We start from the raw sequence: 13,278 nt of genomic DNA, 5'->3' as shown, positions 1-13,278 counted from the left end.
TTTCAACAAATCCAAACATATGTTATAGAATTAGGTTTCTTACAATTAATTCTGAGGTTTCACACTTTTATACCTCAACAAGCTGAAAGGTGACCATTCATTTAGAGATAAATGAACTTACCTTGCAGAGCAGATGGATCAGAGTATAAATGCAGTTGAAAGAAGAGAGAAGGATCTATGGTCTGAAGGTGTCTGATCATTATCTTGCATGCTTTGTCTCCTTTTTTCCTCACTGTGTCAATAAAGCAACGTGCCTTATCAGCTCTAACAGGGTTCCCCTCCAATATCGATTCTTTCTCCAAATCATTGAAGACACTTTCTGTTACAAGGGCCTCAAGCAGCTGTATAAGAATTTCTGGTGAGACCCTCCACACAAAGGTTGTCCGTACCCTGGCAAGCTCCTCCTCTACAGGAACAAGAAAGAGCTATAAATGTACATCTCACTCACTCTTTTAATAATCAGTGCCAAAGAATAATTAAGACATGATGCAACAGAGACATTAAAAATTCCCCATTTGCCCATGTGGGTGGTCTAGACCTTGAAGCTCAGGTCCTCTACCACAGGGCTGGGAGCTTGAGGGTCCTGTGCAGTATCTTAACTGTTCCTAGGACTGCGCTCTTCTCGAAAGACATCTCCAATTTTTTTCCTGTGATCTGCTGGAGCCACTCTCCTAGCTGGGGAGTCACTGCACCTAGTGCTCAGATTACCACTGGGACCACTGTTACCCTCACCCTCCACATCTCCAGGAGCTCTTCTCTGAGCCCTTGGTACTCCTCCAGCTTCTAATGTTCCTTATTCCTGATGTTGCTGTCATTCGGTATCGCTACATCTATGACTACGGCCCTCTTGTTCTGCTTGTCTAGTACCACTATATCTGGTTGGTTAGTGTAGTGGAATTTTTGAGTGATGTCTGTACCACACATCTGCAATAAACATAAGATATTTTGCTCTGATGTAGCAAAACTATCATCTGTCTACAGTCAGTAATGAACACAATACAATAAAATCTCCTTAAGGATTATATAATCATGTATACACACACACTATAAAACTACACTGGGGTATTTATCAGTATGTTAAAGCATTTACCCAATATATTTGATATTTAGTCCAAGTATTCACATGTATATCATAAGATTATGCCCCTTGCTGTGTTAACTTTTGAATGTGCCGTGACCTATTTTGATAAGCCAAAGCAAAGGGTTAATCAAGGTTACCCATCTGCGGATGACCCTTAGCCATAGTCTTGACTCTGTCCCTGGCCGTACCTGAGCCTGCACCTGCTGTTTTTGGCTGGAAGACAAGTGGAAAGATGCTCAGCACCAGCGGGTCGGGTTACTGGTCCCTATAATACTGCGCCAGAGGACACTCCGGTTCTCTGCTTTTTTCTGTCTGTCTCTGTGTGGCTCTGCTGTCTTTGCCTAAGACTCTACACCCCGGGATTTGCTTTGCTTGCTTTGCTATCTGTTGTCTTGCTGTTTTCTGTATTTATTTTATTGCTGTCCATACGATTTGGTGTATTAAACAGTGTTCCAAGAATTCTGCTCTTTTCCAGAAGTCCTTTTTTACTGATTTAACTGATTGAAATTGGATCTATAAAAAACAAACAAACAAACAAAAAACTTGGAGCTCCACATCGTAGGTGGAATAAGGTTATCATGTTGGAATTAAAATTTGTGACCACATTAGTCATCATCATTTTGTTCGTGTATATCGGGAAGTCCCACAGGATCTTAGCTCAGACATTCTCCACCACCCTAGGGAGCATCTCCCATTTTGATCTTTGGACTTCCAGGCCATATGTGGCACAGATGTTTCTGTATACTCTGCTGGCCACTTGTTTATGGCGTTCCATGTATGCCCTGCCTGGTACCATCTTGTGCCCTGCTGTTACGTTCTGGATTCTCTCAGGGTCATCTTGACACAACCTATACCTGGGGTCTTGCCGGGTGATAGACTCCAGCCTCTATGGATCTTGTACTCAGAGCTTGTTCTTGTGCTGCCATGATTAGTGCCTCTGTGCTGTCTTTCAGTCCAGCTTTGTCCAGCTATTGGTAGGACGGCCAGTTTCTTTATCTGCCGGTGGTACAAATCATACCATGCAGGCGCCTGTCCTTCCATGCCGGAGCACACGGTATGACTTCATATTTCTCTCTCTTGATCATGTCTGTGGTAGGCTTAATTATCTAGGGGGGTTATCTAGGACCCTTACTGGATACAAAATTTTATTTCCTTTTGACTCCCGCTCTGAAGTTTTGCAATATCCTACCTGCTGATGCTGTTTTGGCTGATGGTTCCCTCTGCTTCTCTTTTATCATATTTCTACAAAAAAAAAACACGAGTTGATCCTTTTTTACACAAGAAATGAAGTTACTGTCCTAAATTAATGAATATGATGGAAGACACTGTGACAAACATTTAGTGCATGAGCCATATACACCCCAAACTGGTGTTGGCAGTACAGTATTTAAAATAAAGTCCAATTCAAGGTTTTATTTTTTGAAGCACATTTAGAACACCTTGGAGGGATTTTTTTTTTTATTAAGTAGCAGAAGAGGAATTTCAGTTCTTTCAAAAACAAAGTCTGGATTTTAAGAAAATGTCTAAATAAGACTGATGTGTTTGTAATTTAAATAGGATATTTAGGGTAGCAATAAACAGTTAATCAGTTAAAAAGTACATGTTACTAACATCTTACCTCTCTGCAGAAGACAGTTCTTGTCTTTCAAAACCACTAGAGCACCTTTCACACCAGTCACTCTTTAAGGACACAAAGCTGGGTTCAGTGCTAAGTCCCTGATGGACGCTAAAAAGAAGAAAAAAAAACATAAAACTCTTTACTGCATGGAGCTATGCGCGATGACGAAATATATCGGATGATGAATTAAAACATCTATCGTTTCATGTCTATCGTTTGTTTCATGGTGTTGCGAAATATTGTTGTTGTTTTTCTTCTACCGCCTACACAACAATCACATGAAAGAGTATGGAGAGAATTTAGAGATGAGAAGCAAAAGAGAGCCGTCAAGTGCTCAAAGTAAACCTTAGACTCAAACATTAGAACAGGCTTTTCCCCACAGCAAGAAAATAGCAGCCGTTAAAACTCATGTATAAAAATAAATAGTTTCAAAAAACTCAACTCCAGATATATGACACCCAGCTGAAAACACTTCACCCAAGTCGAGTTGCCCGAGATTCACAGAATATATCGTTATCGGGATATGAGATTTTGGTCATATCGAACAGCCATATCACTGCATATAAACTGCCAATAAGTGTAGTGATAATTTAATAGTGACACAAACTTACCTTTTCTTAGATAACTGTCTTCTTTTTGTGAATCTACAAATAAAAAACTTCATGCAGTTGCACTGTAAGCACACGCAGCTGGTTTCAGGCTCAAGCTCGGGTTCAGGTCCAAGTTCAAGCCCAGGTTGATTCCTGTGAATAATGATGGAGCAGTGATGTGAGTGCTGAGCTGTGACATGGAGAAAAGTCATGGACAGTTAGAGATGGTCATCTCACCTCTGAGTGGTTTTAGAGGGAGGGACTCCCTCCTCTCTGTCCTCACACAGATCCATGCTGCTGAATTCAAATCCACATCAGCTCACACACACTTTCTACCTTCACCTGAAGAGGAAACACGAATAATTCGCGTGCACATCAACTAAAATTATCATTTCCATCATGTGTGCTGTCCAAATATCAGCTGCTTCTTTCCTGCTTCATCTCAGTGTCAGCTGAATGCAGTCAGACAGCAGTGTGAGGCAGAGGAAGCTGCAATCAGCTGCTCTACTTCTGCTATCAGTCCACTAGAAGAAGCCATGAAGCACACATGATACATTCACTGATACACAGTGACTGCTGTTACTGACAAGCTTCTTTCATCAAAAGCCAAAGTGATCTGAATGAGCAAAATTAAGTTTGCTCATGCAGATAAACTGCGTGAGCGCAAAGCTGCTGCAGCGTGAGCATAGGGGAAACTCTGGTGGGTGTGGGGGCGTCTTTGTGCGAGTGGCTGCTGGGTTCTGCTTGCCTGGGTTGTTGAATTTGGTGTAGGAGACCGGAAATAAAAAGACACATATTGTTGTGTGAATAAATAAAACATGAGCTGAACAAACAATAAAGTTCCTAAATACAAACTGTTAAAGAAGGAAACAAAGCAAACTTACAGTATCTTCAAACACACACACCAGCAATAAGTTCCACTCCATGAAGTTCAGGAAGTGAAAGTAAACTCTAAGCAGGAAGGAAACACGCAGAGAGTGGTGAGGTGAGCACCTCAGAAACTCTCTGAACTCTGGCAGGTTGTCATTTATTTCTGCTGGTTTTCCTGTTTGAAACACAAACATTCAATTCAATTCAGTTGAATTCAATTTTAGTTATACAGCACCAAATCACAACAGTCCCCTCAATGTGGTTTATATTGTAAGGTAGACCCTACAATAATACATACAGAGAAAAAGAGAAAAAAAACATGACCCCCTTTGAGCAAGCACTTTGGTGACAGTGGGAAGGAAAAACTCCCTTTTAACAGGAAGAAACCTCCGGCAGAACCAGGCTCAGGGAGGGGCGGGGCCATCTGCTGCGACCTGTTGGGGTGAGAGAAGGAAGACAGGATAAAGACATGCTGTGGAAGAGAGACAGAGGTTAATAACAGATATGATTCAATGCAGAGAGGTCTATTAATACATACGGAGTGAGAAAGGTGACTGGAAAAGAAAAACTCAATGCATCATGGGAATCCCCCGGCAGGCTACGTCTATTGCAGAATAACTAAGGGAGGATTCAGGGTCACCTGGTCCAGCCCTAACTATATGCTTTAGCAAAAAGGAAAGTTTGAAGCCTAATCTTAAAAGTAGAGATAGTGTCTGTCTCCCGAATCCAAACTGGAAGCTGGTTCCACAGAAGAGGGGCCTGAAAACTGAAGGCTCTGCCTCCCATTCTACTTTTAAATACTCTAGGAACAACAAGTAGGCCTGCAGAGCGAGAGCGAAGTGCTCTAATAGGATGATATGGTACTACAAGGTCATTAAGATAAGATGGGGCCTGATTATTTAAGACCTTGTATGTGAGGAGCAGGATTTTGAATTCAATTCTGGATTTAACAGGAAGCCAATGAAGGGAAGCCAAAACAGGAGAAATATGCTCTCTCTTTCTAGTCCCTGTCAGGACTCTTGCTGCAGCATTTTCGATTAGCTGAAGGCTTTTCAGTGAGTTTTTAGGTATATAAATAATAATATATAAATAACAACGACTTACAGTATTCCAGCCTAGAAGTAATAAATGCATGAACTAGTTTTTCAGTATCACTTTGAGACATTATGTCTCTAATTTTAGAGATGTTGCGCAAATGGAAGAAAACAGTCTTACATATTTGTTTAATATTAGCACTGAAGGACATATCCATACGGTTTTCAGGGCCGAATACAATAACCTCCGTTTTATCTGAATTAAGAAGCAAAAGGTTAGCGGCCATCCAGGTCTTCATGTTTTTAAGGCATTCCTGCAGTTTAACTGCATAGCAGTGTAAATGTATGCTATGTCTTATAATGGTGCTGCCTAAGGGAAGGATAATGTAAACAGAATTGGTCCTAGCACTGAACCCTGTGGAACTCCATAATTAACCTCAGTGTATGAAGAGGACTCTCCATTTACACAAAAAAATTGGAGTCTATTAGATAGATATGATACAAACCACTGCAGCGCAGCACCTGTAGTACCTACAGCATGTTCTAATCGCTCTAATAGGATATTATGGTCAACAGTATCGAATGCTGCACTAAGGTCTAGCATGACAAGCACAGAGATGAGTCCACTGTCAGAGGCCATAAGAAGATCATTTGTAACCTTCACTAAAGCTGTTTCTGTGCTGTGCTGAGCTCTGAAACCTGACTGAAACTCTTCAAATAAACCATTCCTCTGCAGATGATCTGTTAGCTGTTTGACAACTACTCTTTCAAGGATTTTTGATATGAAAGGAAGGTTGGAGATTGGCCTATAATTAGCTAAGACTGCTGGGTCTAGAGATGCTGTTTGAGTAAAGGTTTAACTACAGCCAGCTTGAAGGCCTGTGGTACATAGCCGATTATTAGAGATAGGTTGATCATATTTAAGATCGAAGAATTAATTAATGGCAGGACTTCTTTGAGCAGTTTTGTAGGAATGGTGTCTAAAAGACACGCTGATGGTTTGGAGGAAGTAATTATTGAAGTTAACTCAGTAAGATCAATTGGAGAAAAAGAGTCTAACTTAATACCAATGGTAGTAAGAGTAGCTGTAGATAATATTACATCTGTGGGATGATTATTGGTAATTTTTTCTCTAATGATAAAAATTTTATTTGTGAAGAAGTTCACGAAGTCATTACTAGTTAACGTTAAAGGGATGGTTGGCTCAACAGAGCTCTGACTGTTTGTCAGCCTGGCTACAGAGCTGAAGAGAAACCTGGGGTTGTTCTTATTTTCTTCAATCAGTGATGAATAGTAAGATGTTCTGGCTTTGCGGAGGGCTTTCTTATAAAGCAGCAAACTATTTCTCCAGGCTAAATGATGATCCTCTAGATTTGTGACACGCCATTTCCTCTCCAGATTACTAGTCATCTGCTTTAGGGTACGTGTTTGAGAATTATACCACGGAGTCGGGTACTTCTGATTTGAGACCTTAGTTTTCACAGGAGCTACAGTATCCAGAGTCGTACGTAGTGAGGAGGTGAAATTATTAACAAGATAATCGACCTCTGTTGGGGTAGCGTTCAGATAGCTGCTCTTCTCTGTGTTGGTACAGGGCATTGAAGATGATAACAGTGGGTGGATTATATTCTTAAACTTAGTTACAGCGCTTTCAGAAGACATCTACTGTAGTGATGGGAATTCCAGCTCTTTTTAGAGAACCAGCTTTTTCGGCTCGGCTCAGTAAAAAGAGCCGGCTCTTTCGGCTCCCAACTGGCTCCTCAGGTTGTTTTGTTGCTTTAATTGATTTATTATCAACAACAATATAAACTTATGCACAAAAGAAATTACTAACGTAAAATAAAGTGGTTTTATTTATATGTTTACATATAAATATATATAGTGGCCCTAGAGACAAAGCATGTACAAACTCCAAAGCACATACAAGCATCAAAGAGCACGTACAAACTCCGAAGCATGTATGAACTTCGAAAAACAAAAAACATTTCTAGCTTTAACTGACCTTCCCAAAACAGAGCTACCTAAATCATACAAATTACACAATTGAAAGCATATGTGTGTTTGTGTATTTATATATTCAAATAATTAAAAAAAGAATGTGCATTATCTGTTACTACCACACACCAAATCCGGTCGTTGGTACTTGCTGGCTTCAGCTCTGCCTTCAACACCATCCTTCCAGACCATCTCCAAGGCAAGCTTTCCCAGATGAATGTGCCTGATCCCATCTGCCGGTGGATCACTGACTTCCTGACGGACAGGAAGCAGCATGTGAGGCTGGGAAAGAATGTCTCGGACTCCCGGACCATCAGCACCGGCTCCCCTCAGGGCTGTGTTCTTTCTCCTCTGCTCTTCTCCCTGTACACCAACTGCTGCACCTCCACCCACCAGTCTGTCAAGCTAATCAAGTTTGCAGATGACACCACCGTTATTGGGCTCATCTCGGACGGGGATGAGTCTGCCTACAGGAGGGAGGTTGAACGTCTGGTGTCCTGGTGCAGCCACAACAACCTGGTGCTGAATGCCCAGAAGACAGTGGAGATTATTGTGGACTTCAGGAAGCACACAGCTCCACTCCCCCCCATCATCCTGACTGACACCCCCATCACCTCTGTGGACTCATTCCGCTTCCTGGGTACCACCATCACCCAGGACCTGAAGTGGGAGCCCACCATCACCTCCGTCATTAAGAAAGCCCAGCAGAGGATGTACTTCCTGAGGCAGCTGAAGAAATTCAACCTGCAAACACGGACAATGATGCAATTCTACACTGCAATCATCGAGTCCATCCTCACCTCCTCCATCACCGTGTGGTACGCTGGAGCCACTATCAGGGACAAACAGAGACTGCAGCGTGTTGTGCGCTCTGCTGAGAAGGTGATTGGCTGCAGACTCCCATCTCTGCAGGACCTGTACACCTCCAGGACACTGGGGCGTGCAGCTCGGATCTCAGCTGACCCTTCTCACCCTGGACACAGTCTGTTTGACCTGCTCCCCTCAGGCAGGAGGCTCCGGTCCATTCGCACCAGAACCTCTCGCCATAAGAACAGTTTCTTCCCCTCTGCTGTTGGACACATGAACAATAACCATATGACTGTTCCCACCCCTGGCACATGAACATACGCTGTGTTCACTGCATCATTCCATGTTTGTCACTGATCACCACCTGCACTCATGTATATATCATGTATATATCCATCTACTTAGCACTTTTAATTCTTATTCTTATTTTCTATGACAGTATGTTTGCACTGAAGCACCGCAGCAATTTCCTAATGTTGTAAACCTGCTCAACATTTGGCAATAAAACCCTTTCTGATTCTGATTCTCTTGTTTGTTTTTGGCCCACTTTGCACCAGAAAGAGGAAACCAGCGGCTGAACAACAGCAGCACGTTTAAGCTTAAGCTGTTGTTAGAATTTATTTAAATATTACTTTCTACACCAGGATCTTTTTCTACGTAGCTGACGCTGGTAACTGTGCAGGGGCAGATCTAGCAAAGTTTAGCCAGGGGGGCCGATAGGGCATTAACTGGAAAAGGGGGCACAAAGACATACTTTTCTTTCTTATTCTCATTTAAAATGTCTAGCTTTTAATAAATAATTATCTGACACCCAAAGTTTTAATTTGATGTAAAATGAATAGAAGTCAATTACTGTATATAGTGACTATTAAGTCTAATATATATACCCTAGTAAGCTATAGTACTTTTTCCTTTGGGAAGGTACCATCTGTGCAGTCTGCAATTTTGTTGAAGAAAGATGTTGAATCTATTTAATATTTCTTGAAAAATAATTGATTTTTGTGCATTTTTTTTCACACTGCATCAAATTAAGGTTGATTACGTCGATTAAGCATCATGAGGTGGAGCGTGAGGGGTGGTTCCCTATTTTTTATTTATTTATTTTTGTTGTTGCTGGGAGTTGGAACCCTATTAGTTAGGTTGCTTAATATTTACGCTAAGTACTCTTTAAAATACCAGAATAGGGAGGATGGTGTAGGTTTAAGTTTATTAGATTGATCAGTATTGCTGAACTATGAAATATTTTGTTTGCATACAGGTATAATCAGAATCAGAATCAGAATCAGAATACTTTATTGATCCCTGGGGGAAATTATTTTTTGTTACAGTGCTCCATTTTAAACCAACATTAAGACAAGACAGACAATACGCTAACTAAGAATAGTACAATATATACATATATATACATACATACATACATACATACATACATACATAAGTCACTTATAAATAAATATTTGGAAAAGAAACATGTGTAGCTGTAGCAGCAAACAGTGTGTTAAGTGGATGCGTTGTACAGGGAGATGGCCACAGGCAGGAATGATTTCCTGTGTCGTTCAGTGGTGCTTTTCGGTAATCTCGGTCTCTCACTGAACGAGCTCCTGTGACTGACCAACATGTCATGGAGTGGGTGGGAGGTGTTATCCAACATTGTCTTTATCTTGGACAGCATCCGCCTCTCCGACACCACCTTGAGGGAGTCCAGCTCCATCCCCACAACATTGCTGGCCTTACGGATCAGTTTATTAAGTCTGTTGGCATCTGCGACCCTCAGCCTGCTCCCCCAGCATGCAACAGCATAGAGGATCGCACTGGCCACAACAGACTCATAGAAAATCCTCAGCATTTTCTGGCAGATGTTGAAGGACCTCAGTCGCCTCAAAAAATAGAGACGACTCTGGCCCTTCCTGTAAAGTGCTGTGGTGTTTTTAGCCCAGTCCAGTTTATTGTCAATGTGTACTCCAAGGTATTTATAGTCCTCCACAATGTCAACACTGACCCCCTGGATTGAAACAGGGGTCAAGTGTTTCCTGGTCTTCCTGAAGTCCACGATCAGTTCCTTGGTCTTTGCCACGTTGAGCTGCAGATGATTCTGCTCACACCACGTGACAAAGGAGTCGACCACAGCCCGGTACTCTGTCTCATCATCCCTGCTGATGCATCCAACCACCGCAGAGTCATCAGAAAACTTCTGAAGATGGCAGGTCTCTGTGCAGTGGCTGAAGTCTGTGGTGTAGAGGGTGAAGAGGAAGGGGGAGAGGACAGTCCCCTGTGGTGCCCCTGTGTTGCTAATCACCTTGTCAGACACACACTGTGGGAGACGTACATATTGTGGTCTTCCTGTCAGGTAATCAACAATCCAGGACACCAGAGAAGCATCCACCTGCATCGCTGCTAACTTATCACCCAGGAGGGTCGGCCTGATGGTGTTGAAAGCACTGGAAAAGTCAAAAAACATGACCCTCACAGTGCTCGCCGGCTGGTCCAGATGGGTGTAGACACGATTGAGCAGGTAGATGATGGCGTCCTCTGTTCCGAGACGAGGCTGATAAGCGAACTGAAGGGGATCCAGATGTGGTCTTACTATGGGGTGCAGCTGGTCCAGGATGAGCCTTTCCAGGGTCTTCATGATGTGGGAGGTCAGTGCCACGGGCCTATAATCCTGGGGGCCACTGGGACGAGGCGTCTTTGGTACAGGGACGAGGCATGATGTCTTCCACATCACCGGGACCCTCTGCAGACTCAGACTCAGCATAAACAGTTTATGAAAGACTCCACACAGCTGGGGGGCACAGGTCTTGAGGACAAGGGGACTCACTCCGTCTGGTCCAGCAGACTTGCCTGAGTGAAGTCTCCTCATTTGCATCTCAACCTGGTATTGAGTGAAGGTGATGGGTGGGGGAGGGGTGTCAGGAATCTCACAGGAGGCAACATGTGAAGAGAGAGGCTGGCACAGTGGTGTGGCTCTGGATTCCAGGCTGACTGCAGGTGAGGTTGTGGGGGTGGGAGCAGACACTGTGGTGTCGAATCTATTGAAAAACAGATTCAACTCGTCGGCTCTATTCTCACCTCCCTCAGCTCCCCTGCTGTTGGTTGGCCTGAATCCAGTGATGGTCTTCATGCCCCTCCACACCTCTCTCATGCTGTTCTGCTGGAGTTTCCACTCCAGCTTCCTCCTGTAATTGTCCTTAGCCTCTCTCTGATCTTGTCCTTTAGTAACACCTGGATCTTCCTCCCCTCCTCTTTGTTGCCCCCTCTGAAAGCCCTCTTCTTGTTGTTGAGGAGGGCTTTGATGTCCTTAGTCACCCACGGCTTGTTATTTGGGTAACAATGAACAGTCTGAGCTGGAACAATGGAGTCGGTGCAGAAAGTTATGTAGCCTGTGATACACTCAGTAAGCCCATTGATGTCCTCGGCGTGAGGCTCACAGAGTGTTTCCCAGTCGGTCACCTCGAAACAGCCCTGTAGTTCCGCTATTGCCTCCTCTGACCACCTCCTAACAGTCCTGGTGGTCACAGGTTCCCTCCTCACAATTGGCACATAGCGGGGGGTGAGGTGAATCAGGTTATGATCTGACCTACCAAGTGGGGGGAGGGAGGAGGAGCTGTATGCATCCTTGACGTTAGCATACAGTAAGTCTAAAGTTTTCTCTCCCCTGGTGGGACAGTCCACATATTGTTTGAATGTTGGTAGTGTATTGTCCAGTGATACATGGTTGAAGTCACCCGAGATCACAATAAAGGCACTCGGGTGCTGAGTCTGTAGCCGAGCTATGGCAGAGTGGATAGTGTCACATGCAGCTGTGGGGTTAGCAGAGGGGGGAACATAGACAGCCACCAAGATGACGTGAGAGAATTCCCTGGGTAAATAATACGGCCTGAGTCCAACAGCACACAGTTCAGTGTCCGGGCAACAAATCCTTTCTTTGATTGTTATGTTGGCAGGGTTACACCACCGGTTGTTAACTAAAACAGCAAGCCCACCTCCTTTACGCTTACCGCTAGCGATGCTGTCCCTGTCCGCCCGAACAGTGTGGAAGCCTTCCATGGAAGCATTCTCATCGGGAATGTCCTGGTGCAGCCATGATTCAGTGAAACACATCAGGCTACACTCTCGGTATTCCCTCTGACTCCGTACCAGTGCTGAGAGCTCGTCGATTTTAATTGCCAACGATCGCACATTTCCCATCACGATAGACGGCAGACACGGTTTAAACCTCCTCCTCGCTTCGAGCCTCCGCTGTCTCACCGTCACCTTTTTTCTTCTCTTCTGTCCTTGACCTCTGCATCCCCGATGTGTTTTCCTCCAAATTTCAGCTGGTACTTCTGCGGGCCTGGCCAGCGAGCCGGCCGGCATCAGGGCGATCAGCTGATCTCTGGAGTAAACAGTCCGTGCGTGTAGGAGATGTGCCGCGGTCCCGTTCCATGATAAAAGTAACAGTTCCACGGCCACCAGAAGAACAAAAACTCTCTCAATCCACATGATTGAGTAAGAGATAGAAAACGGAGGAAAATACAAGTCAGAAAAAAAAAAAGAATACGTAAGAAAAAAGAGCTAAACTAAGAGAAAAGCAGGAGCGACTGTAACAGGCTGCACCTGGTTGGCGCATGCGCATGCGCATAACAGAATAGCTTTAGTGTAGTTGTTGTTTTAAACTTGAGTATGAACTTGCAGACTTGCAAAATGCAGCAAGATATTTTAAAAAACAGTTTTGTTGATTAAAAAACACTATATCGGATTCATATCGGTATCGGCAGATATCCAAATTTATGATATCGGTATCGGACATAAAAAAGTGGTATCGTGCCATCTCTAATTATAACCTTATGCGACTTAGACACCGATTACTTTGAGCCTGAGCCGTAGTGTTGTCGTGCACTGAACAGAACGGAATTGGTGAGTTTGAACTTTTAATTGACTGTTTGTGGGGCTAGCAGCTGACGCTAATTGGCTGCTGCCGGTGTTCCAGGTTAACTGGCGTCACAGATTAACTGGATTTGGTCGAACAGATGTGTGGCAGACTTGCTTTTCAGGAGCTGCTACTGACAAACCAGCAAAAAAAAATGTGTTATCTGTGACACTTGTGAGGTTTTCTCAAACAAACTCCGTCAGTCATGCTGCTGTTGAACAACAAAATGTTTTAAAATGTCGCGAGTTTACCTGGTGATATTGTCATGCGTGACGCGATCACGAAAACAGCAAACAGTTAACACCCCGCCGATGATTGTTCCCCTTGTAGGTTTTATGTCTCCGATTTCAGCGTTTTTGCTTCACAACTAAAGT

The 13,278-nt window shown here is 43.6% G+C and overlaps 2 protein-coding genes and 1 long non-coding RNA gene across 7 annotated transcripts in view; 1 reads left to right on the top strand and 2 right to left on the bottom strand.

Moving 5' to 3' along the window:
- LOC146673020 (protein NLRC3-like) overlaps positions 1–4,739 on the bottom strand; it is a 32,790-nt gene extending 28,051 nt beyond the window's left edge. For 3 of the 4 annotated variants that reach the window (XR_014910382.1, XM_085401382.1, XM_085401384.1), the window contains exons 1-5: positions 3,527–4,739; positions 3,311–3,442; positions 2,700–2,807; positions 2,271–2,323; positions 122–406 (exon numbers count right to left, since the gene is read on the bottom strand). Coding sequence is in view for 3 of the 4 variants with exons in the window: in XM_085401382.1 (XP_085257508.1) it covers positions 122–406; positions 2,271–2,323; positions 2,700–2,807; positions 3,311–3,442; positions 3,527–3,582 (634 nt within the window). In the remaining variant the exon portion in view is untranslated. The remainder of the gene's footprint in view (positions 1–121; positions 407–2,270; positions 2,324–2,699; positions 2,808–3,310; positions 3,443–3,526) is intronic. The other variant, XM_085401383.1, reaches the window with a different exon arrangement.
- LOC146673017 (uncharacterized) overlaps positions 1–13,278 on the top strand; it is a 406,340-nt gene that overhangs the window by 338,981 nt on the left and 54,081 nt on the right. The gene's annotated exons all lie outside the window — the stretch shown is intronic.
- The window catches only part of LOC146673019 (uncharacterized), a 54,200-nt gene continuing 48,849 nt past the window's right edge, over positions 7,928–13,278 (bottom strand). The window contains exons 2-3 of the mRNA XM_085402620.1: positions 11,247–12,805; positions 7,928–7,932 (exon numbers count right to left, since the gene is read on the bottom strand). Of these exons, the coding sequence (XP_085258746.1) occupies positions 7,928–7,932; positions 11,247–12,477 (1,236 nt within the window). The 5' untranslated portion in view covers positions 12,478–12,805. The remainder of the gene's footprint in view (positions 7,933–11,246; positions 12,806–13,278) is intronic.

This window comes from Rhamphochromis longiceps, linkage group LG3 (assembly GCF_057381845.1).
Source record: "Rhamphochromis longiceps isolate RC_006_pf linkage group LG3, R_longiceps_female_GT1.1, whole genome shotgun sequence".
Taxonomy (NCBI): domain Eukaryota; kingdom Metazoa; phylum Chordata; class Actinopteri; order Cichliformes; family Cichlidae; genus Rhamphochromis; species Rhamphochromis longiceps.
This window is presented reverse-complemented; position numbering and strand designations above follow the sequence as displayed.